At 36.9% G+C, this 24,819-nt stretch overlaps 1 protein-coding gene and 1 non-coding gene across 2 annotated transcripts in view; both read right to left on the bottom strand.

Moving 5' to 3' along the window:
- Positions 1-24,819, bottom strand: part of MRPL3 (mitochondrial ribosomal protein L3) — a 47,466-nt gene that overhangs the window by 9,812 nt on the left and 12,835 nt on the right. The window contains exons 5-7 of the mRNA XM_053599883.1: positions 18,878-18,977; positions 16,765-16,825; positions 632-740 (exon numbers count right to left, since the gene is read on the bottom strand). Of these exons, the coding sequence (XP_053455858.1) occupies positions 632-740; positions 16,765-16,825; positions 18,878-18,977 (270 nt within the window). The remainder of the gene's footprint in view (positions 1-631; positions 741-16,764; positions 16,826-18,877; positions 18,978-24,819) is intronic.
- Positions 8,861-8,996, bottom strand: LOC128593027 (small nucleolar RNA SNORA58). The gene has a single exon (XR_008382212.1). It is a non-coding gene; the product is annotated as a small nucleolar RNA SNORA58 (small nucleolar RNA).

Genomic DNA, 24,819 nt, shown 5'->3' with positions numbered 1-24,819 from the left:
TATGACACAATCTGCTAGGTGAGAAATTAGTATCTTAGAACAACTTTAATCTGTGTTTCTCCTGTTATGAGAAAAAACAGAATACATTATGAACCTTTAGAGATTGATCTTGTATAACACTGATCCACCAAAGAAGAAAATTCCTCTAGCCTCCTTATGCTATGCCTTTGGAAGAATAGGACTGAATTAACAATACAAAAAATCCTTTCTCTATTTCTTTCGCTCTTACTGTTCCTCTTTCCTTCTTTCTCCCTGTACTATGGTATTGTCCTTGACAATCTTGTTGGATCCTTTAAGGCAAAAAGAAATCTGGGAAGGAGCAAGTGGGGCCAGGTAGAATAGCACTGTAACCCCTGATTTCTGCAGTCAACTTCAGAGTACACGACAGGAAACAGAAGGGACTGGGAATGTAGGTCAAAAGGTATTGAGGACACTAGTCGTTAAGTATGTGAGATATAAAAGTCTGGCTCTGGAAAATGAGTGAGGCCAGAACCTACAAAAAGGGTGACAAGTACTTGGATCCACCTGGACTGATTAAATTTATGTGACTTGATCTCAAGGACAGACTGAGCACTATATGTACAGAAGATGAATAGTTAGCATTAAAAAGAGCACCACTAGTTATACTCACACCAGTTGCAATAGCTCCAGGCCTCCTGTGGGTTTTTGTTTGACCATGCGTAGCAGGCTGGCCTTTAAATCCCCATCTTTTCATGACGCCTTGAAAACCTTTACCAATCCTGAACAAAACAAACTTTAGAATTTACATAATGAACAGAGCATAAAATATTCCCAATTGTACACTTTCTTGATAGTACCTTAGAGTTTTAACAAAGCTTCTTATCTAAATAACTAGAAAAAGCTATACAAGTAAAATTGCAAATGAACATTCCTTTATCTGTCCTGGTTTCCACTCACTACAGGAGTCTAATTCTACATAAAATGATTAATTCCAGATTGTGAGACAAAAGCAAGCTAAGCACAGGGAGTTTTATCTAAACAGGGAATTTTAACATTGTAATCCTGTGAAGATGACAAAGTAAAAAGTGGTAAAGTTCTAAAAGTTCTACAGCACTCATAACAGATATGGCATGCAGCCACTAGGATGGACCTCACCACCTGGTGCTAATGCTCTTTGCTCAGTCCCCTTTTCCTTGAGTATGGGTGAATGTAGTGCCACGATTCTAATGAATAAAATACAGCAAAAGTGATGAGATGTCACTTCTGAGATTTGGTTATAAAGAAATTTCAGCTTCTACTTTGGTCTCTTTTGTTTACTAGGCTCTGAAGGAAGCCAACTGCCCTAGCGTAAGCTGTCCTCCAGAGAGGTGTGTTGTAGTGATGTCTCCAGCCAACAAATAAGAACCTGAGGTCTGTGGATGGCCATGATTAGTGCATGTGGAGGCAGATTCTCCCCAGGTTGAACCCTGAGATAACTGCAGCCCTGGCTGATGCCTTCATTGCAGCTTTTTGAGAGATCCTAAGCCAGAGGCAACTAGATAAACTGCACTGAGATTTCTGATCACAGAAAATGATGAGGTAATAAATGTCTGTTATTTTAAACTGTTAAGTTCCAGGTAATGTGTTAGGCAGCAGCAGATACTGGTATAACAGAGGGCTAAATATATAATGCTTTAAATACTGAGCAAGTTTTTTTTTTTTTTGAAACAAGAGTCTCACTTTGTTACCCACCATAGAGTACCGTGGCATTATAGCTCACAGCAACCTCAAACTCTTGGGCTCAAGTGATTCTCTGGTCTCAGCCTCCCAAGTAGTTGGGACTATAGGTGCCCACCACAATGCCTGGCTATTTTTAGAGACGGGGTCTCACTTTTGCTCAGTGTGGTCTCGAACCCTCAAGCTCAGACAATCTACCCACCTCGGCCTCCCAGAGTGCTGAACTAGTTTTATTTTAGAAGATACCATATGGATCTTGGTCTCAAGGTTGAATTAGAAGTGACTGGAGAAATAAAATCTAATAACCTAAAATCTCATTTTTAACTGAAATCACTCTATTTCAAATTCTGTTAACTAAGAAACATTACATGATGCAGGTAGAAAGCAAACACTAAGGTTCCAGCATTAGTAAATTTTGTCTCTGAAACTCAACATGCTAGGTATACCTCTACATGACAAAGGCCATATATGGCAAACCTACAGCTAATATCATACTCAAGATCAGAAACAACACTAGGATGCCTACTTTCACCACTTCTATTCAGTATAGTACTAGAAGTCTTAATGCAATTAGGCAAGAGGAAAAAATAAAGGCATCCAAATTAGAAAGGACTAAGTCAAATTGTCCTTGTTTACAGATTAGATAATTTTATACATAGAAAATCCAAAAGACTCAACCAAAAAACTGTTAGAATAAAGGTGCAGGATACAAAATCAACACACAAAAATTAGTGTTTCCAAAAAGAAAAGAAAACAAAAAACAAACAAACAAAAAAATTGGATTGGCACCTGTAGCTCAAGTGGCTGGGGCACCAGCCACATATACCGGAGCTGGCAGTTCGAATCCAGCCCAGGTCTGCCAAACAACAAGAACTACAACCAAAAAATAGTCAGGTGTTGTAGTGGGCATCTGTAGTTCTAGCTACTTGGGAGGCTGAGGCAAGAGCTCTCTTAAGCCCAGGAGTTTGAGGTTGCTGTGAGCTGTGACACCACAGCACTCTACCTAGGGTGACAGCTTGAGACTCTGTCTCAAAAATAAATAAATAAATAAAAATAAAAAAATTAGTGTTTCTACATGCTGAATAGTATACTATCTCAAAAAGAAATCAAGAAAATTCCACCTACGATATAATAAAAAAAACAAAAACCCTAGGAATAAACTTAATAGATATGGCATGCAGGCACTAAGATGGAAAGAAACTGAAGAGGATACAAATAAGTGGACAGATATCCTACGTGCATGAACTGGAATAATTAACATTGTTAAAGTGGCCAAATCATCCAAAGTTACTTAGAGATTTAATGCAATTCCTAGCAAAATAACAGTAATATTCTTTACAGAAGTAGAAAAAAAAAATTCTAGAATTCATATGGAATCACAAAAGCGCCTGAATAGCCAAAGAAATCCTGAGCAAGAAGAACAAAGCTGGAGGCATCACACTAACATCACATCCAACTTCAAAAAATACTGCAAAACTATAGTAACCAAAACAGCATGATATTGGCACATAGAACAACAAACAGAATAGAGTCTGGAAATAAATCCATACATTTATGGTCAACTGATTTTCAAGACAAGGTGCTAAAATCACACACTGGGGGAAAGACAGTCTCTTCAATAATAATGCTTGAAAAACTGGATATCCATACACAGAAGAATGAGACGAACCCCCCACATTTCACCATATACAAAAATCAACCAAAAATGGATTAAAGACTGAAATGTAAAGCCCCAAACTATGAAATTACTAGAAGAAAACATAGGGGAAATGTTTCACAATATTGGGTTGGGCAAGGATTTCTTAAATAAAGAAAAGCAAGGACAGACAAATGAAATTACATCGCTAAAAAGCTTTTTGCAAAGCAAAGGAAGGAATTAAGACAGAAGAGACCACCTATAGAATGGGAGAAAATACTTGCAAACTCTCTGACAAAGGGTTAATATACAGAATATAAAAGGAATTTTAAAAACTCAACTGCAAAAAACCCCCAAATAACCTGATTAAAAATGGTCAAAGACCTCAAGAGACATTTCCCCAAAGAAGACATATAAATGGCCAACAGGTATATGAAAAAATGCTAAACATCATTAGTCACCAGGAAAATGCAAATCAAAACCATTATGAGATACCACCTCATTCCAGTCAGAATGGCTACTATCAAAAAGACAAAATACAAATGGCCAAGAAACATAAGAAAAATGCTCAAGATCATTAATCATCAGGGAAATGCAAATTAAAACCACAGAGATACCATCTTACCTCATCAAAACAGCCATTATTAAAATGTCAAAAATACAGCAGATGTTGGCATGGATATGGTGAAAAGGGAATGCTTATACACTGCTGGTGGGAATGCATTAAATTAGTATAACCTCTATGGAAAACAGTATGGAGATTCCTCAAAGAACTAAAAGAACTTAACATTTGATCTAGCAATCCACTACTGGGTATCTTACCCAAAGGACCAGAGGTCATTACATCAAAGAGACACACACACTTGTATGTTTATTGCAGCACAATTCACAAGTGCAAAGATATAGAATCAACTAAGTGCCCATCACTTTGTAAGTGTGGTGTGTATGTAAATCTACACTCCCCCATGGAATACTACTCAACTATAAAAAGGAATGAAATACTGTCTTTTGCCAAAACCTAGATGGAACTGGAGACCATTACCCTAAGTGAAGTATCTCAGGATTGGGAAAACAAGTACATAAAAGTGGAAGCAAAATGATGGTTTACACAAAGTAGTATGTATGATGGACACTGGAAAATAAGAAAGGGGGAGGGTGGGAAAGGGCTAAGGGATCAAAAGTTACCTTTCAGGAACAATGTACACCATTCAGGTGATAGGTACACTAAAAGCCCTGACTTCACTACCATACAATTCACCCATGTTGCAAAAAACACTTGTGCCCCCAAATCTATTGGGAAGAAAAAGAAAAGGACAAAAGAAAAAAAAAAGCATTGGTGAGGATGTGGAGAAAAGGGACCACTTACATAGTATTGGTGGGGATGTAAATTAGTACAGCCATTATGGAAAACAGTATGGAAGAGTGCCTCAAAAAGTTAAAAACAGAACCACCATATGATCCAACAATTCCACTACTGGGTATGTATCCAAAAGAAATGTTATCAGTATGTTGAAGAGATGTACCTGTACTCCCATGTTTACTGTGGGAGTACATTTATAATGGCCAAGATATGGAATCAACCTAAGTATCCAACAACAGACGAATGAAACAGAAAATGTGGTACATAGTACAATGGAATATAATTCAGCCATTAAAACAAATCCTAGTGTTTGTGACAACCTGGGTAAGTCTGGAGGACATTTTTAAGTAACCTAAGCCAGGCACAGAAAGAAATATTGCATGATCTCACTCATACGTGGAATCTAAAAAAGTTCTCAGAACTAGAGAATATAACAGTGGTCACAAGAGAATAAGGACAGGGAGAAGTTGGTCAATGCATAGAGTTACAATTAGAGAGGAGTAAATTCTGATGTTCCATTGTACAGGAGGGTGACTGTGGCTAGCACTAAAGAAGCTAGCTATTACTAACAGTGTACTGTTCAGGCCATTTACAAAAAGGACCAAAAGGAAAAGATTATGAAAACCATGTTATTTCCATAAGGACTTTGCTATGCACTTAACAAAGAATTATCAGAAAGCAATGGATTGAAGAAAGCCCATATGGATAATACAACTTATTTTAGATAAATCAAGAATATAAAAACAATTATGATTAAGCGTAGACCCTAACAGATTAAGTATTATCCAATCACAGGTTAAGAGTCATTTGTATACCAATAATTTAAATGTAGCTTACGACACCTCCTTTACATTAATCAAGAAAACACAAAACTTATGAGGTGCACATGACTTTTTCACCCTGAAAATTCAAAATAAAAAATTAAAATAATGCTTATTCCTGATCAAAGAACTAAAATGGCTATTTAACATAAATTGAATGAAAACCCACTATCTAATTTTACAAAGAGATTAATATCTAAGAAGAGAACCTAAGATAATAAAATGTTTCACTAAAATCATGCTTCAGAAATTTAACAAAATATTTTCACTTTACACTGAATTTTAGAGTATACTTGGAAAGTAAATAGCTTGGCAATTTAAAAATTAAAAAGGAAATACCTAAAGAGTCATTTGAACTTATGATATCATTTGGCAAATAATATTAAAAAAAAAAAGGAGAGGGACTGGTAACACTAATCTAAAATGAACATGTTTTAAAAATACCACATTGTAACCCTAGCCATTCTTGGTAGAAAGTTTACTGGTACTTTGTAAGTTCTAAAACTGATTTATCTTTTAGTTAAAAAGAGAGAATTTTTAATTGGTGAGAATTTAAATTTTAATTGGTGAGTTCATGCACCAATAAAACACATGCCAGGTAAATTACAGAAGATAATTTAGCTCAATTTAAGAGTAAATGATTGTAAGATGAAAGTAGTATCCTGAAAGTGCTAATTATCTGTTGGTTAATTATAGATTGTTTTTCAATTCAGTTCCAGAATACGTCATGTAGTTATGTTGTGTACAATGGAAACCTCTTCAAAAACCTTTAAACAAAAGGATAAAACACAAATAACATGACAAATTATTGGCTGAATTCAGATTAGGGAGAATAAAGTGCACCTGTTTATCCATGGGTGGTGCAGGTACTTATACTATTACTCCTCCTAGTTGTCATCCAGCTTGAGATAAAAGAAACGAACTTATCTATTCTCAGCATACCCAGGCACCTTTCAAATATAAAGTTTCCACAGGTCACATAAAATGAAATTGTCATTTTATCAAAAATAACATACAAAACATAATATACGTGGCTTCTATCACTCAACCTTTTCCACTGCAGTTTTTATAATGACAGTTCCCCAAAAATCAAACAAAAAAGCTCAAATCAGAAAGAACTCAATGTTTGATATATTTGAAAATTAAGAAAATACGAGAAAATGTATTTTACTTAAGACATTTATACACATTAAGCCAAAAATTCATCCAAAAATCCAGAAGTATTATTTAATGTAGGAAATGTTATTGCCCTATGTTCTCAGTCCATTTCCTCTTAGTACATTTTTAGTGCCTGAAGGGTAGGGATTGTGTATTACTTATCCTTTTGTGCCCAGCCTAGAGAAGTCAGAGTACAATTTGTTACTGGCTACAACTGTGTAACAGGAAAAAAGAGGATTAGTTTCTTTTATTCTTCCTCTAGTTTCCAAATGTTGTATATTAGACATAGCCTTTAGTTTTCAAAGATAGTATAGAGAAAGGGGAGAAGCTTAAAGAATCTGTAAGAATCCTGCAGATAGGAATGCATGATTTAATCTTTCCTACTGCATTCTATAAATCTCTGAAGACTTCTACTATGGGAATTTCATTCTCTTGCTTTATTGTGATAAATGCCTCAATGTTTACCAGCAGAGACACAGGTTTAACTATAAATCCATCATGTATTTCCTTACTTTGTGAGAAATGGCTTTTCATTACATAATTCTAGATATATTTACATATGGGGACAAAACTAAACACCCACAGGGTGAAGAGTGAAGAGTGACTGCATGCTTGCTTAAACCCACCCATTCTGTATCCTCTGAGAAGTTTCTCTAAAATTCCCATCCCCTGAGTCTCTCCCTCAATACTGGCTTCTCCTACCTCTTCCGCCTTCATACCCTCTTTCTTTTCCTTTTTGGGAAGCAAACTGCTTCTCCACTCCTCCACCATGCACTCTCTGCAAGCCATCCTCCTCTCCAAGTACTCTTTGGAACTCACTTTGAGGTTAATCCCCTAATCTGAAATCCTAAAGTCTTTAATTAAAAAAGCTTTTCATTATGGAAGTTTTAATACATATTCAAGAGCAGAGAGATTAATACAATGTACTCTTCTGTATCTATCACTCAGTATTGAACACGTGGTGACTCCAGCCCTATTAATCTATTCCTCTCCTCTACTTCCACAATTTCAATAGATTATTTATTCTGAAGCAAACTCCAGATAACCCATCATTTTATTCACAAATATATTCAGTATAGATCTCTAAAAGATAAGGATGCTTTTAAAGAACAAAATCACAATATTATTATCACCCCCATGAATAATTCCTAAATTTCTGAATTGGTTCAGATTCCTATGACATCTTTTAAGACAGAATCTCTCCACAAAATTTTCCTCTACTACCTCTTCTCTTGCCATTCTTTCCTCCCTATTTTCCTGCTTCCCTAATAATCTTTGAGAAATCTCCTTCCTCTTGGTGCTACATGAAAGGATGGTCTCATAGTTCTGTCTCAGATTCTCTTGAGGTTGGCAGACTCTGGCCTGCATTAGCCATCTGTTCTTGTGAATGGTTTTATTGGAATAGAGCCCCACATTCATTTACCTATCACCTGTCTCTGTTTTTCTCTTAATGCTTTAGAGACACAATGGCAGAATGAGTAGTTCAAGGGCGGTGGAGATCACAATGCCCACAGACCAAAATCATTTACTGCATGAGTATCTGGTTCTTTGAGAAAAAGTTTCGTTAACCCCTAAAGTTATTACTAATAAGCTCGAGTTCCACAACCCTGCCCTCTGGCAAGAATTCTGCCACCAGTCCGTTCCACAGTGGTACCAACCACATCTAGAAGGCCCCAGCCATTCAATTACAGTGTTTCAGAAACAGAAACCAAATATTTCCCTTTCTTCAAGCTATCTTTTCAAGGCCACTAGAGTGAAATTCCCAAGGTGATACTTTCATCACACAAGATTGTTCCCTGCTTTGAATCACAAACACAGCAACAACAAACAAACAAACAAAACTACAAGCTGAGATAGATAGTTCCCCAGTAATTTTTTTAGCTTAGAACACAACAGGTCTTTTATTACTGGATCCAACCTAACTTTCAAACACTGCCTACCACAAACCCTAGTTACAGCAAATATTCAAGGAATCCCTGAACGAGCCACTCTTCCATGCCTTCACTCATTCTCTTCCCTCTGCCAACATCTTTCCTACTGCACTGTCATTCTACTGTGGCCAAGAAAAAAGTGTTTATCGACAAGTGTTGCATTACCTGCAACCTACCTCAATCTCTTTATAAGTAAAATCAAAATCCATACTGTAAATAGAGGTTTTTCAATCAGAACCATTTCCAGTAAGTTTTCTTCTCCCTTTTTTCCTCTAGAGAATGTTGGAGTACTGCAGTTTATCCAGCCACTGATTAAGCTGGCTAGAGCCGGCACAAACTCCAAATTGTTTTTGCATACACTGTCCCCCCCGCCTGGCCACGAGCTGAGCCAGGCAAGGTCTACTGGTATGCCTTCCAAATGAAGTTTTAACTTTCTCTCCTCAGTTGATTTCTGCTGTAGGAAGTTTAAGCGACTTGTACGTAAATCCTCAGAAAACCAGTAACTGAGTACTAAATGGAAGCAGAATTCTTGACTTCTCTAAGAATGCTCCAAGGTCAGATTATATTTTTATATTTAGCAAATAAAAATAGAAGTGGGGGTGGGAAGGTGAAGAAACCATTGATTTAAAATCAGCCTCTCTGTTATGGTTAAATATTACATTTGAATATAAGGAAATGAAAACTCACCTGAGTTTCTAGTTAACATCAAGACTGGGCTGTTCCTTTATAAAACTGAACCATCAAGAGCAGATTAGAGTTAAGATGAAATCTTTAACTATGAAAAAGTAGTTCTGAATATAAAGGCAAAATGCCAATTGACATCAAAAGAATTTCTTGTGGGATACAACTTAATAATCATCTGACTATGCTTTAGATTCAAACTGTCAAATGCTCTTAATTTTAAAACAAAAAAAGGTCAATAAACAAAAAAGAGTATTTTTTGCCAAAATAAATTACATGGATATAAAAAGCTTATTAATTAATTCACTATAGGGCCAGGAACAGTGGCTCATGCCTATATCCTAGCACTCTGGGAGGCCAAGGCGGGTGGACTACCCTGAGCTCATGAGTTCGAGACCAACCTGAGCCAGAGTGAGACCTCAACTCTAAAAATAGCTGGGCTTTGCGGTGGGCACCTGTAGTCCCAGCTAGTTGGGAGGCTGAGGCAAGAAAATCACTTGAGCCCAAGAGTTTGAGGTTGCTGTGAGCTGTGATCCCATGGATCAAGAGAGATGACTGTCTCAAAAAAAAAAAAAATATATATATATATATATTAATTAATTAATTAATTGAATTCACTGTATCTTCCTCAGGATTAGCTTTTAACTATTGATAAACTAATATGACACATATATTTTAATTTTTAACTTTTCATTTAAAAAAACTCACCCAGGGCGGCGCCTGTGGCTCAGTGAGTAGGGTGCTGGCCCCATATGCCGAGGGTGGCGGGTTCAAACCCGGCCCTGGCCAAACTGCAATAAAAAAATAGCCGGGTGTTGTGGCGGGCGCCTGTAGTCCCAGCTGCTCGGGAGGCTGAGGCAAGAGAATCGCGTAAGCCCAAGAGTTAGAGGTTGCTGTGAGCTGTGTGACGCCATGGCACTCTACCAAGGGCGGTACAGTGAGACTCTGTCTCTACAAAAAAAAAAAAAAAAACTCACCCAGATGTTATGTATTTATTTCCACTTCCACACATTTCAAAGGTATAGCATCTCTACTGAAGATTCCTATAAAGTTTGAGAGTTAATTTCTACCAAATTCGGTATTGTTGTCTAAACCTACTTATCAGTGATAATAGTGCCTGAGCCCACAAGTAAGTCATGGTGGAATTTTCCAGTTGCTTTTTGTTCCATTCACATATAGTTAGCAGCTGGCATGGAGTGTCTGTACAGTGTCTGAACTCTCTAGGACAAGTTCCTGACAATGTCACCTGAAATGAAGGTATATGGTTTCTGTATAAAAACCATAGTCCTCCCGTCAATATCTGGGAACACTGTTATTAACAAGAGACTACTAAGAGTGTGCTGCATATAGCTTTTCTGACAGCAAATCTAGCTCATTCAATAGTATAAATAGCTAAACGTGCACTGATTTCTTCAATTTCCTGGCTGTCCTAAAATACCACATAGGGTGTCCCAAGTGTAGTTTGTTTTCAAAAAGGAAAACTTAAATAACCAATTGTGTGACAGCAGCAAAGGACGTAAGCTGCCTGAAGGTCTTCAGCCTTGTAACATTCTCCAGTAGAAGACCATACTGTCACATGCTGTGAATCTACTGTCATGTATTATTTCTTCCTTAGTATAGATAAGAGTGACTTGGACAACTAAGAGATTACTTTTTGGAAACAAAATTTTTAGAATTTAAAGAAACTTAAGAAACCACTTATCCCCTACCCGTATGTTAAAGATAATAAAATCTAATCCAGACAAGTTAAGCCACTTGCCCAAGGTCAAATCCATGGCAAATGGAAGCTCTGGCTATGCCTTCAACCCAGTTCACACTGCTGGCTCTCAAGAAATAGATTAGAGGAAAAATGTGAAAATATCGAAGCATATCATAGAGGCATGAAGGCATCTAAATTCTAGATGTACAAGATAGTACGTGATCTTAAAATTACGTGTTTTGTAAAGCTACTACTTTGCTATGTAAAAGATAGACTAAAGATAAAACTCGACACGTTCGAAAATACTGGAATTGAATTTCTAATGACTTCATGTTTTCCACTCATTTCAGAAATATTCCCTATTAAGAAAACATACATCTTTCCTTTTGAAATTTAAACAAATTAAAAAGCAGCAATATCAATAATAGTGATAGCCAGTACTCCTGAATATTATGTGCCAGGCCTTGAGTTAAGAGCATTCCAGGCATTATCTGATTCAATTGTTCTAACATGGCTACGCACAAAAGAGGTTAAGAAAGCTGTTTAGGTTACAGAGCTTCTGAGAAGTCCAGGCTTTTAGTTTCTACCTTTGATAGCCTTAATTTTGTTGACCTTGGATTAAAAAAAAGAATGCTGCTTTGTAGAGTTAAACAGGGAGGCAATTATAGATGACTACTATAAAAAAAAGTTTTTAATGCAATAAAACAACTGAATATAACCCCAAAATACCACCTCCAAATAGACGTTCACCTTCACTAATTTAACAGAGATTTCCCTGTATAGTCTTATCACTCATTTTAAAAATTGTTTCACTAATATACTTGAAAATGGACTGCTTTGAGTAACTAGCAAACAAAGTTAAATATTAAAAAATGAAAGAAAACTGAAAATGTATAGGACTGGACAGCAACTGTATCTTGAAGCCCGCTCCCCCTCTCCCCCCCCCCCCCCCCCCCGTTTCCTTTCCGGAAGAACAAGCCAGTGGGGAGGGTTTCTGAAGGTGCGCAAGTACCATTCACTGAACAGTGTAATGACCAGGCATAGAGCCCAGAGTCTTTCCTCTTTTAAGAACCCACCCAGTTTTTTAACCATCTTTAAGACTTTACACATTTGATACTCTAACCAAAGAACCTAAACTAATGGAGTAAAGGTGCTCTATCAATTACCTAATCTCCCTCACACAACATCCCTTAATTTTTACTACCAATGGTAACATTATAAAGATTAAGTGCCTCTTTTTCTATTTTGAGACCAACGGGCAAGGAGAATTTAAAGGGCACTGACAACTTTCAAGTAGTAAGATGTCTGAAATTGCTGGTGAACTAATAAAGTTATGCCTAATAATATATGGGCTGTTTTAATTAGTCCAGACTTATAGATAAGAATTTAGATTATCTTTCTTCCAAAAAGAAAAAAAAAATTCTTTTAACTACCTGAAGTCTTCTAACTTCAAATATGGACTTTCAAATTTAAATTCATTCATTCATTCACTCATTCCAGATTAACTTTCTTTTGAAGCAGGAAAAAACTACTTCAATCATGCTACTGTCAAGTATTCAAAGTTCACTAAGTTCCCCGGCAGGAAAGTGCCCACCATACCCACTGTTACGGATACATCTCCATCTTCTTCTGTCCTTCAAGAGAGACCTACTATTTCCTCCTAAACACAGCAAAATGTATTTTTAGTTTTCTTTCTTTTTGTTCTTTGTTTCATTCTTTTCTCAAGTTTTTTTTTTAAACTACAGATTATATAATAAGAACTGCTAGGATTCAACAGAAAAAAAAATGGGCTAACCATCCTATGCTGAGGACAGAACCAATAGCCATACCTCATCTCATCCACTATTTATATTTATACATCATCTATAGCTATTTCCTACTTAATATTAAGACCAAACGATCATCTTTTAAAAGTTACAATGGAATATGATTACTAGAACAGAACAAGAATATAAACTTTAAAAATGTGCTAGGGTTTGGAGGAGAGACATGTTAGTTTAAAAAAAACTAAAAAAAATTTTATTGAGAATGAATTACATGAAATTGTCATATTTCAAAGACTGGGCTTTATTACATATTAATAACATAATGAAACTGTGTAAAACTATTCTGCTAGATGGTTTTATGTATTTAGATATAAAAGTCTTTCCCATACAATCTAAAAAGATTCTTAGAACCTTAAGACAAAAAAAAACTATTTCTGGTATAAAAGTAAATATTAAAAGAACTGTGATAATTAAATATTCACCTCACACCCTAAACTGATGCTGATAAACTCCTATTAAGTAGAAAATTATAATCTAATTTGGTACACGTAAACACAATGTAGTTTTCCTGTAAGCAGATTTCATACTGCAACTGTTAAAGAAGGAACATACAAAAATTTAAGGATGTTGGGGCAGCACCTGTGGCTCAAAGGAGTAGGGCACCGGCCCCATATGCTGGAGGTGGCAGGTTCAAACCCAGCCCCAGCCAAAAACTGCAAAAAAAAAAAAAAAAAAAATTAAGGATGTTTTCAAGAAGAGGCTTTATTCTTGGTTACTGCTCACTTTTTAGAAATGTCTACAATTTTACTAAGGTACATAGATTCTATTAACACTGCATTTTTGTAAAGTAGTGTTTTTTGCTTTTAAACATTTTCTTAGTTATTTGTAAAGTATGTTTAACTCTGCAATTAAAACTGAATGTATAAGGTAAAAAGAATTTGAAATATAGTACAAAACATATATAGATTAACAATTAAAATGTAATTATTCTAACATGAGAAATATTAAGAAATTAAGAGATTAATTTGAGATTTTTCTTTTTTCTAATGGAAAGAAGATAATGAAGCCAATTACTAAACATAATCAATTTTCAGTTTTATGCTAACTAAAAATAGGACCACTTTTATTGGCAATGCTATTTTAATTGCATCCATTAAATCTGCAGATTGTACATGCTATAACTCAATCAAGGTTAAGGAATGAAAGGGAGTCTCAATTCTGTGCTGGGTAGAGAATTAGGGAGGAAGAGTTGTTTAATCTGATGAGCTATTTTCCAATCCAGTGGTTCTCAAAGTATGTCCCTAGAGCAGCAGCATCTGTTTCACCTGGGAACTTGTTAGAGATACAAATTCTCAAGTACTACCTCACACCTAGAGAATCAGAAGCTCTGTGGTTGGGGCCTGCCAATTGGTTTTAAAAACTCTGCATGATGGGCGGCGCCTGTGGCTCAGTGAGTAGGGCGCCAGCCCCATATGCCGAGGGTGGCGGGTTCAAACCCAGCCCCGGCCAAACTGCAAACAAAAAATAGCCGGGCGTTGTGGCGGGCGCCTGTAGTCCCAGCTGCTCGGGAGGCTGAGGCAAGAGAATCGCGTAAGCCCAAGAGTTAAGAGGTTGCTGTGAGCCGTGTGATGTCACGGCACTCTACCCGAGGGCGGTACAGTGAGACTCTGTCTCTACAAAAAAAAAAAAAAAAAAACCCTGCATGAGATTCTACAGCACACTCAAACATGAGAGCCGCTGCTACAGCCTGTAAATCCATGTCCTGTCATCACTCCCTTAACCAGGTCACCGCACTGTTTTTTTTTTCTCTAGTGTTTGCCCTTGTAAAAGCATTAATAATCAAGAAGATGAAACCCAGAAGTTTCAACATTTTAAAACAGAGGATGAAAATGGAGGAAAAGGAAAACAAATCTTGGACAGTGAGAGAGAGTGGTATGGATTAAGAGGTCTCAGAGCCAATACCTAGCTAGAAAATGGTGGTTTCATTAATAGAGAAAAGAACATTCTCATTGGCTGCAAAGGACTTAAATTCCAAGCAAGTGGCACTTTCTCCAAAATGAGAAGTATCAGGAAAAGGAGACAGAAGAATTTAAAAAGGAAAAAGAAAAGGAAATGCGTGCACATACGTCACAACACAGGGAAGTCAGTGGCAAAAAGAAGAGGCAGCAGCAAGGAGGACTACATGCTGTAAGAACACAATGCTCCCCTCGGAGGAAATTCAAAGCAGCTTTACATGATGAAGACAAAGAGTCCTATGAATCTACAAGAACTTAAAAATGTCTTACAGTCATAATTACATGCAGCTACAAGAGCCACACTCATTGTAACATTTAGCAAAAGGTCAAATAAAGTCCAATTCATTCTAATCAAGTAATACCACATGAAGGTACGCACACCAGAATACAGTACACACACAAGGGTAACACCCTACCCACTGTTCCATGGTAAAATGTCAAAAGAATACTGTTCTGCAGTCTATACAGCAGTGGTGATCTTCTCAAATGGAGGTCCTCCCCTCTTCTCCAGAGTTGACTGTCACTACTTTATATTCCAGGGCTTGTAATTCTTTTTGTTTTGTTAGGTCATGTTCCCAGAAAACAAGATTGTGCCTTTGCCAGCTATGCTGGCACACGGGTTTTATAACATCTTGTTTTCTAGGAACATGACCTAATAAAACCAAAAACACTTTCCCTTTTACCTTATACTAACAAGAAGGCTGAGGTCTTAAAAATCACTTTTAAGAAGAAGCCAAGGAAACCAAACAGCAGCATGTGACATGAAAGCATTTACTGAATATAGGCATTTGAAAAGCTAGGCTCTAGTCATAAGTCCTGTCCCAAGGCCTCTGCTAACAAAGCCTAGGACTTGCATAGCTTCTCAGAATACTGCATATATTTGTATAAAATATATACTGGAATTCAGTCAATATTAACCATGTATAAATTAACAGAATTACTGTGAGGTATTTTATTATGTATAATAATTCAGAAGTTAAAAAGTAAAATGGTATGATTCACAACACACACACTTCATCAACTAACCAAACCAAAGATTTAGAGCTCCAATATTTTTAGTTCTTCACAAAAGAAAGCAAAACAAACATAGTTACCAAGAAACAAGGAATTTTGGGGACCATGGTAACCTGGGACAAATCTTTGACAATCAGAAATCAGGTAGAAAAAAAAGGGCCAGGTTCTTAATCTCTCTTATAAAGAGGACTCACTACTATCAATCCATCCCACTTCATTTCTAAATAGTTAAACAAAGGTATTAATGCATCTAACAGCTTTTGTAATGGGCTATATTCGAAATTGGGTAGCAACATGGAATGTATCTCACTGCAAGAAGGAAAGTGATGCTGGCACTCATCTGGTTTCCTTGAATAGAAGCTGCTGTGGCTCAGTCACTATGATCATAAGACCATCCCCCAGTACCTGCGGGACAAATGTTTATTTTTCAAAGAGCTACTAGTCAGAATAATCCCTGCATACAATGTCATGTGACAAAAAGGAGAAAACTGAGGCACAAAGAGAAATGACATTATCACCTATTTTGAGAGAACTACAGGAATGGAAAATTGATAACTGGAATTTTGTTTAGTTTAGGTCATGTGGATCCCAACAACCTACACCAAAGCGTTTCTATATCCACATATATAAGGGCTTGCTTACTTCATTTCACAGTGAGGTGACTTAAAGTAATTTTTGAAAAACTACTTCCCAAAGATCTAAATGTCTCCATTAAACTTCATGTTGTTTTTGGTCTTCAAAAGAGAAGTAGGGCCAATTCACAAAGTACCTAAGTAAAGGGACTTTACTCTCAGCCCCATTTCAAGAAGCACATACCTTAGTTTAATAGCTGTAACCTGATGTGAACTCTTCACATACAACTAATTTAGTGCAATTTTAAAACCAGTACAGTTAGCAACTGCATTTATCCTTTATTCACTGACTTGAAAGACTGTTCCTCCTTCACTCACTCTGTTCTGAATAGATGGAAAACACAAGTAAAAGAGAACCTGTCAAAAGGACCTACGTTTTGGCTGTGACATCCACATACTGTCCTGGACGAAAGTGAGCAGCATAAAGAGGAGTGCCTTGATGAAAAACAAAAAACAAAAAATCAGTATGAAATCTGTCAGCACAGAAGCAACTTTATTAAACTAAACTATATCCAGGAAGGCTTCTAGCTATCAGATTTCACAACTGGTAGGAGATTTCTCTCTGTAATTATAAACATTAGAAACATTCAAACAATGAAAATTATTCAACAAACATATCTTTTAACTGACCATGCATGGGCTGAAGAACAAGGTAGCCCAGTATGGTGCACATGCTGCTAGAGTAGCCCCCAGACCACACCCCCCTGGTGGATTGGTGTCTTCGTAAACACCAAGTGGTGCTGGTCGAAATAAGTGACTCTAGTGACTTGTGGTAAACACACAAGTCTGATGATTCTGGTTGTTTAGGTGAATAATCATCTACTGAATTAAGATATATTTCTTACTTCACATAAGGAAAACAAAAATGAGAGTAACTATAAAAATATTGGTCTTGATCCAATATTTATATCCATTTATGACAAACAGGAAATTTAATTACTTGAACCCAAGTCTCTCATTTGTGGGGTAATGATTATCATATGTATCATATCCATATGAAGCCCATGCAATATCAGATTTTTAGTGAACTAGTAATTGCACCAATATAATACAGTTCTCCTCGCATGTACACAGACACTTGGAAGAGTAAAAAAAAAAGACACTAGAGATACCTTTAATTTTATACAGAAACATTTATAAAACTAGTTGTATGTAAATAAAACCCTTACTTTAAATGTACTTTGGAAACACGGTTTTTACTTTTTTTTGTTTTTTAAACAAGTTCTCACTGTCATGCAGGCTGGAGAGCAGTGGCATGATCATAGCTCACTGCAACCTTTAACTCCTGGGCTCAAGGGATCCTTATGACTCAGCCTAATAGTTAGGACTACAGGTGCACACCACCATATATGGCTAATTTTTAAAGTTTTTTTATAAAGACCGGGTCTTACTATGCTGCCAGGCTGGTCTCAAACTCCTGGCCTCAAGTAATCTGCCTACCTCACCTCCCAAAGTGCTGGGATTATAGGCACGAGCCAAATGTTATTTAAAAGAATTTAGAATTCTGTGATAAATCAAAGCCCTTCAAAATGTTTCATTTATATAAATCTTGGATTAACCTTTATAAGAACCATTTGGCAATTAATTGACAAACGTTTATAAGGCATTTAGAAATATGTACAGCTAGAAATGCAAAAGTATAAGACATGGCCTCTGATCTCAAGAAATGTATTATTTTGGTAAGGAACCAACATTAATATCATCAAGTTAAGAATTAAGAATTAATTAATTAATTAATAGTTAGACTCTTGTTTAGGTAGAAGAACTTGAGAAAATAATAGCCTGAAACAGCAGAGTGACCAACCCTGGCATTTCGAAGCAAAAATACTTATTTAAAAATTTCAAAATATTTTACTTAATCCATGGAATGTCAAATAGTAAAACCTGGCATATGATTATATTGGTTCATATAGTTCACAAAATGTAACATTTTAATGTCTTTGAAGCTTGGAGAACAAGAACACAGTAGAATGTTTTTAAGATTTGGCATTTTAATATCTGAACTGAATTTCTTGTTGTAAAATGCAGTTGCAATAGGCATCTATTAATTGAGCCTTCCTATAAGCTAAAATTAAAAGTATGTTTTGAAGTTTGAATTTTCTCAAGTTCTCCTGCCTAAACAAGAGTCTAATTATTCTTCACTTAATAGAATGCCAGCCTGCAAACAGTGAATCTCAAAATTTTAAAGTTAGTGCATTTCTTTAGAAAAATACACTAACTTCTTTTCAAATGTGGTAATCTCTCTACATTAAAAACAAAAGTGTTCCTCCCTCTCTTACGGAAAACAAAGAGTTCTCTACAGCTTTTTCCACTTAAAAAGGACAAAGACTTGTTTGTTCCTAGTGATTAAATCAGATACGGTTTTATATTTAAAAGTAAGTGTTTAGGGCTTTGTATTTTAAAGTCAGCTTTATTGAAGGAGCTGGCATTAAACAAATCACATATATGGGTATTTTTACCTCCCTCCTCTCCCCGACCTCAGATTACCTGGCTTAATTACAGCATTATCTGTTACATGAAAGATTTTAACTTTCTGTTTTGCTGGTAATCCAAGTTCTTTGTAAAATTCCAAAATAGATGGAGATTTCTAGAGGAAAAACAGTATATGTAAGTGATACATTAAAAAATAAAGGGGGAGTTGAATGCATATAAATCTAAATCAAATTACTAACACACCAAAAAAGAAATGACAGCACACTCAATTCTCAATTCACCTACTGAATAAAGATCACCTAATTCCCTTTATTTAAAGAAGTGAGATTTATATCTATAATCCATTACATCTCTATAAGAGAAAAGAACAAATAAGAGGCAACCATGTACATAGTATTTCAAATATGTTACACTGGGAAAGAAAGATGTTTGTTCTAGAGGAAAAGAAATAAGAGTTGTACTCTGAGTAATGTCTTGGCTATTCTAGGTTTTTTCTGTTTCTATAAAAAATGAAGTACTGGTTTTTCCAGATCTTTAAAGTATGACAGAGGTGCTTTAAAGGGGATTGCATAAAATCTGTAGATTGCTTTGGGTAGTATGGACATTTTAACAATGTTGATTCTTCCCAGCCATAAGCATGGTATGTTTTTCCATTAGCTGACATCTTCAGCTATTTTTTTTTTCTCAGAGTTTCATAGTTCTCTTTATAGAGATCTTTCACGTCCTTTGTTAGGTACACTCCCAGATAATTTCATTTTCTTTGGCACTACTGTACAGGGAATAGAGTCCATGACTGTTTTTTCAGCTTGACTATTGTTGGTACCAGACTTCAGACTATACTATAAATCTATAGTGATCAAAATAGCATGGTATTGGCACAAAAACAGAGAGATAGATGTATGGAACAGAATTGAGAACCAAGAGATGAATCCAGACACTTACCGTCACTTAATCTTTGATAAGCCTATCAAAAACTTAAATTAGGGGAAAGACTCTCTATTTAACAAATGGTGCTGGGTGAATTGGCTGGCAACTTATAGAAGACTGAAACTGGACCCACACCTTTCACCTCTAACAAAAATTGACTCTCACTGGATAACAGACTTAAAACTAAGAGATGAAACCATAAAGATTCTTGGAAAGAGTGCCGGGGAAACACTTGAAGAAATTGGCCTGGGAGAAAACTTTATGAGGAGGACCCCCAGGGCAATTGAGGCAATGCCAAAAACACATTACTGGGATCTGATCAAACTAAAAAGCTTCTGCACTGCCAAGAACACAGTTAAGTAAAGTAAGTAGACTGCCCTCAGAATGGGAGAGGATATTTGCAGGTTACATTTCAGACAAAGGTCTGATAACCGGAATCCACAGAGAGCTCAAACTTATTAATAAGAAAAGAACAAGCGATCCCATTTCACTATGGGCAAGAGACCTGAACAGAAGCTTCTTCGAAAAAGACAGGCGCATGGTCTATGGACACATGAAAAAATGCTAGTCATCTTTAATCATCAGAGAAATGCAAATCAAAACTACTTTGAGATACCATCTAACTCCAGTAAGAGCAGCCCACATAACAAAATCCCAAAACTACAGATTGATTCTTTTCAGCCATATAAATCTATTGGCATGGATGTGGAACACTTCTCCACTGCTGGCGGGAATGCAAACTAATATGTTCCTTTTGGAAAAAAGTTTGGAGAACATTCAGGGATCAAAAATTTGACCTGCCTTTGGTTCCTGCAATTCCTCTACTAGGAGTATATCCAAAAGACCAAAAATCACTTTTCAAAAAAGACATGTGCACCAGATTATTCACTGCAGCTCAATTTGTGATAGCCAAGTCATGGAAGAAGCCCAAGTGACCCATGAATGGATTAATAAATTGTGGTATATGTACACCATGGAATACTATGCAGCCTTAAAAAAAGATGGAGCTTTTACCTCTTTTATGTTTACATGGAGGGACCTGGAACATATTCTCCTGAGTAAAGTATCTCAAGAATGGAGGAAAAAGTATCCAATGTACTCAGTACTTCTATGAAACCAACTTGTATTTATTCACATTTCCTTATGAAAGATAGAACACAACTACAGTCCAGGATGAAGGAGAGAAATGGAGTGGGAAGGGAGGGGAGGGGAGAGTTGATAGAGGGAGGGTAAAAGGTGGGACCACACCTATGGAGCATATTGCAAGGGTACAAGTCAAATCTGTCAAGCATAGAATATAAATGTTATAACACAATAATCAAGTAAATGAGGCGAAAGCTATGTTGATTGGTTTGATGTAACCACGTCAGATTGTGTAAAAAAAACACACTGTACCCCACATATGCATAAATGTATTCATGATCTATGTGTATATGACTTAATTAAAAAAAAAAAAAGACTTGTACTCATGTTTAAATTCTGACTGGGAACTGTATCAAGAACCCAACCCCATGAAACCCATTCTCTGCCTCCCCTGCATTTACTTTTAAAGCAAGTGGAAGAAAGCATGATGGGTCACAATTAAATGTTATGACTACAAACTTCAAAGGGAGTCCCAAATGTGGGCTGGCCAACCTACATTTCTCCAGTTAAATCCTTCTCACACTATCCAAGGCAACTATATCATACCCTCTTTTAAAACCTTTAGCACTGCTTGCTCCACTTCCCTCTGAGCTGATCAAATAGAAAAATCAAGAGAACTCCATGCTCTTATAACCAAATCAATCAAACTGTCTATAACCAGCACTCCATATACTATTATACCACCATCAAATTCAAGGTTACACATGATAGCAGATGGGAAGCTTTTAGATATTGCTAATTACAAGGCTCTCTGCTTGGAGATTATAATCTCACTAGTGTAGGCTGAGACCCAAGTATTAGCATTTTTTTTTTAATCACCTTATGATTCCAATGGTCAAACTGGGGCTGGGAATCACGTTGACAGATGAATTGTCCCAAATCTTAGTAAAAGCCCTGATTCCCACTTGTCTCTTACCTATTCAAAGGTCTTCCTCCACAAACTGTCCCTATTCTTTTCAAAATCATCAATCTCTACCCTTTTGCTGGAACTTTCCTATCAGCATAATATGTGACATTAACTCACATATTGAAACAAAACTTTTCTTTGACCTCCAAATTCTTTAGCTAAATTTTCTGCTTTCCCTTATAGCAAAGCTCCTTCAAAGACTTGCTGAGTCTACTTTCTCTCTTCCCCATTCTCTGTACCCACTTTAATCAGGCACTTGTAACTTCTACCATTTAATGGAAAGTATTTGTTAAAATCATCAATGTTCTCTACATTGTCAAATATACTAGTCAATACTCATTTGCTTGGATCTGTCAGCAATGCTTGAAATAGATGACCACGGTGGCGCCTGTGGCTCAGTGAGTAGGGCGCTGGCCCCATATGCTGAGGGTGGCAGGTTCAGACCCAGCCCCGGCCAAACTGCAACAAAAAAAATAGCCGGGCGTTGTGGCGGGCACCTGTAGTCCCAGCTGCTTGGGAGGCTGAGGCAAGAGAATCACGTAAGCCCAAGAGCTGGAGGTTGCTGTGAGTCACCATGTGACGCCACTGCACTCTACCGAGGGCGGTACAGTGAGACTCTGTCTCTACAAAAAAAAAAAAAAAGAAATAGATGACCATTTTTTCCCTGAAAGACTTTCAACTGGCTTCCAGTACTAGTCTCGTAACTTTTCCACACTGTACTTGGCCAACTCATTATCTCCACTTCAATGCCACACAGCAGCTCAAGCTTAACATGTATAAAGTGAACTCAACTCCTCACCCCTCTCAAACTTGCTCTCCCTTGGCCTCCAAATCTCAACAAAAGGTTAACTCCACACTTCAGTTGTTTAAACCAAAAATCTTATAGTCACCCTTGACTCTTCTTATCCCATCCATCTGTAATTCTTATAGTTTATTTAAAAATACAGTCCACACCATCCACTTTCTCCCCCTTCACTCCAATCCCAAACACTTTTTGCCTGGATTATTCCGTAGCCTCCTGACCAGTCTCTAATCTTTCACACTCCAGACTGCCTGTTCTCAGTTCATAGTCTGGCATGATCATTTAAAACACAATCTGTATGATGTTTCCATCTCAGGGAGAATAAAGTCCTAAATCCTAAGTCCTTGCAGGGTTTACAAGGCAATCTGAACTCATTTTCTACTCTCCTCCTGGCTCATCTTACTGGCCCAAGAACACAAACATTGGTCTCAAGAACTTTGCATGTATTCTTTCCTCTGCCTGGGATGCTATTCTCTCACATTTTTGCATGACTTGCTCTCTTAATTATTCAGACTCCATTAGATGTCTCCTCAGCCTGATCTTATTCTTCAAAGCACATATCACCTCCTGTCCTAATGTACATTTTTTATTGTTTTGTCTTATTCCCTGCTCTTGGTAGGTCCTACTACTCTTATGCCCACTCATGTCTTTTTCTGCTATTGTAACTATAACTACAACCAATGTCCTTAAAAATAAAATCTGTTAGACACCTTATTTCCATCTACCTCTTCTATTATTATTTTTTTCTTTTCAGTTTTTTGAACCAGGTTACATTGATTACATTTGTTGGGTAAAATCTCTTTATAATTGTGTCCTACCTGCAAAAGTTGTGTCATACACTGTGACCCTCCACCCCCTTTCCTATTTTTCTTCTCCCCTTCCCCCACCCCACCGCGTACTAGGTCATTAATTGTCCTCATATCAAATTTGAGTACACAGGATTCTTGCTTCTCCATTCTTGTGATGCTTTATTAAGAATAATGTGTTCCACTTCCATCCAGGTTAATACAAAAGATGTAAAGTCTATTTTTTTTAATGGCTGAATAGTATTCCATGGTATACATATACCACAGCTTGTTAATCCATTCCTGGGTTGGTGGGCATTTAGGCTGTTTCCACATTTTGGTGACTGTAAATTGAGCTGCAATAAACAGTCTAGTGCAAGTGTCCTTATGGCATTGGTTCTCAACCTTCCTAATGCTGAGACCCTTTAATGCAGTTCCTGTGGGTTGCGACCCACAGGTTGAGTATCACTGGCCTTATGGTAAAAGGATTTTTTTTTCTTCTGGGTAGATGCTCAGTAATGGGATGGCAGGATCCAATGGGAAGTCTAGTTTGAGTTCTTTGAGGGTTCTACATACTTCCTACCAAAAAGGTATTAGTTTGCAGTCCCAGTAGCTGTGGAAAAGTGCTCCCTTCTCTCCACATCCACACTAGCATCTTCAGTTGTGAGATTTTGTGATGTGGGCCATTCTCACTGTGGTTAGATGATATCTCAGGGTGGTTTTGATTTGCATTTCTTTAACAATTAGAGACAGTGAGCATTTTTTTCATGTTTGTTAGCCATTTGTCTGTCCTCTTTAAAGAAGGTTCTATTCATTTCTCTTATCCATTGATATAAGGCAGGGGTCCTCAAACTTTTTAAACAGGGGGCCAGTTCACTGTCCCTCAGACTGTTGGAGGGCCGGACTATAGTTTAAAAAAAAAAACAACTATGAACAAATTCCTATGCACACTGCATATATCATATTTTGAAGTTAAAAAACCAAAATGGGAACAAATACAATATTTAAAATGCAGAAGAAGTAAAGTTAAATCAACAAACTTACCAGTAATTCAATGGGAACTATGGGCCTGCTTTTGGCTAATGAGACGGTCAATGTCCGGTTCCATATTTGTCACTGCTAGTCGTAACAAGTGATGCAAGTGTGCATCAGTTAGTCTAGATCTGGTTGAAGATCAGATGTTTCATTCTGGAAAAAGTCTGTTCAGAGACATAAGTGCTGCCAAAGATGGTTGCCATTTTGAGTGCATGGTTTCTGAGACTAGGATATGTCTCAGAGGGGAGAGATACATAGAAATTAGGAAAGCTGCTTGACTTAAATGCATCTTTCAGAGAGTCACAATTCTGCAGTTCAGCCAGTTCCATTTGGTAAATTGTATCCACATGTTCACTGTCAATAGAAAAAGGGTTACGAAAAAGCTGTATATCCTATT

Source organism: Nycticebus coucang, chromosome 8, assembly GCF_027406575.1.
Source record: "Nycticebus coucang isolate mNycCou1 chromosome 8, mNycCou1.pri, whole genome shotgun sequence".
Lineage (NCBI taxonomy): Eukaryota > Metazoa > Chordata > Mammalia > Primates > Lorisidae > Nycticebus > Nycticebus coucang.
The sequence above is the reverse complement of the archived record's forward strand: the minus strand, read 5'-3'. Positions and strand labels throughout refer to the sequence as shown.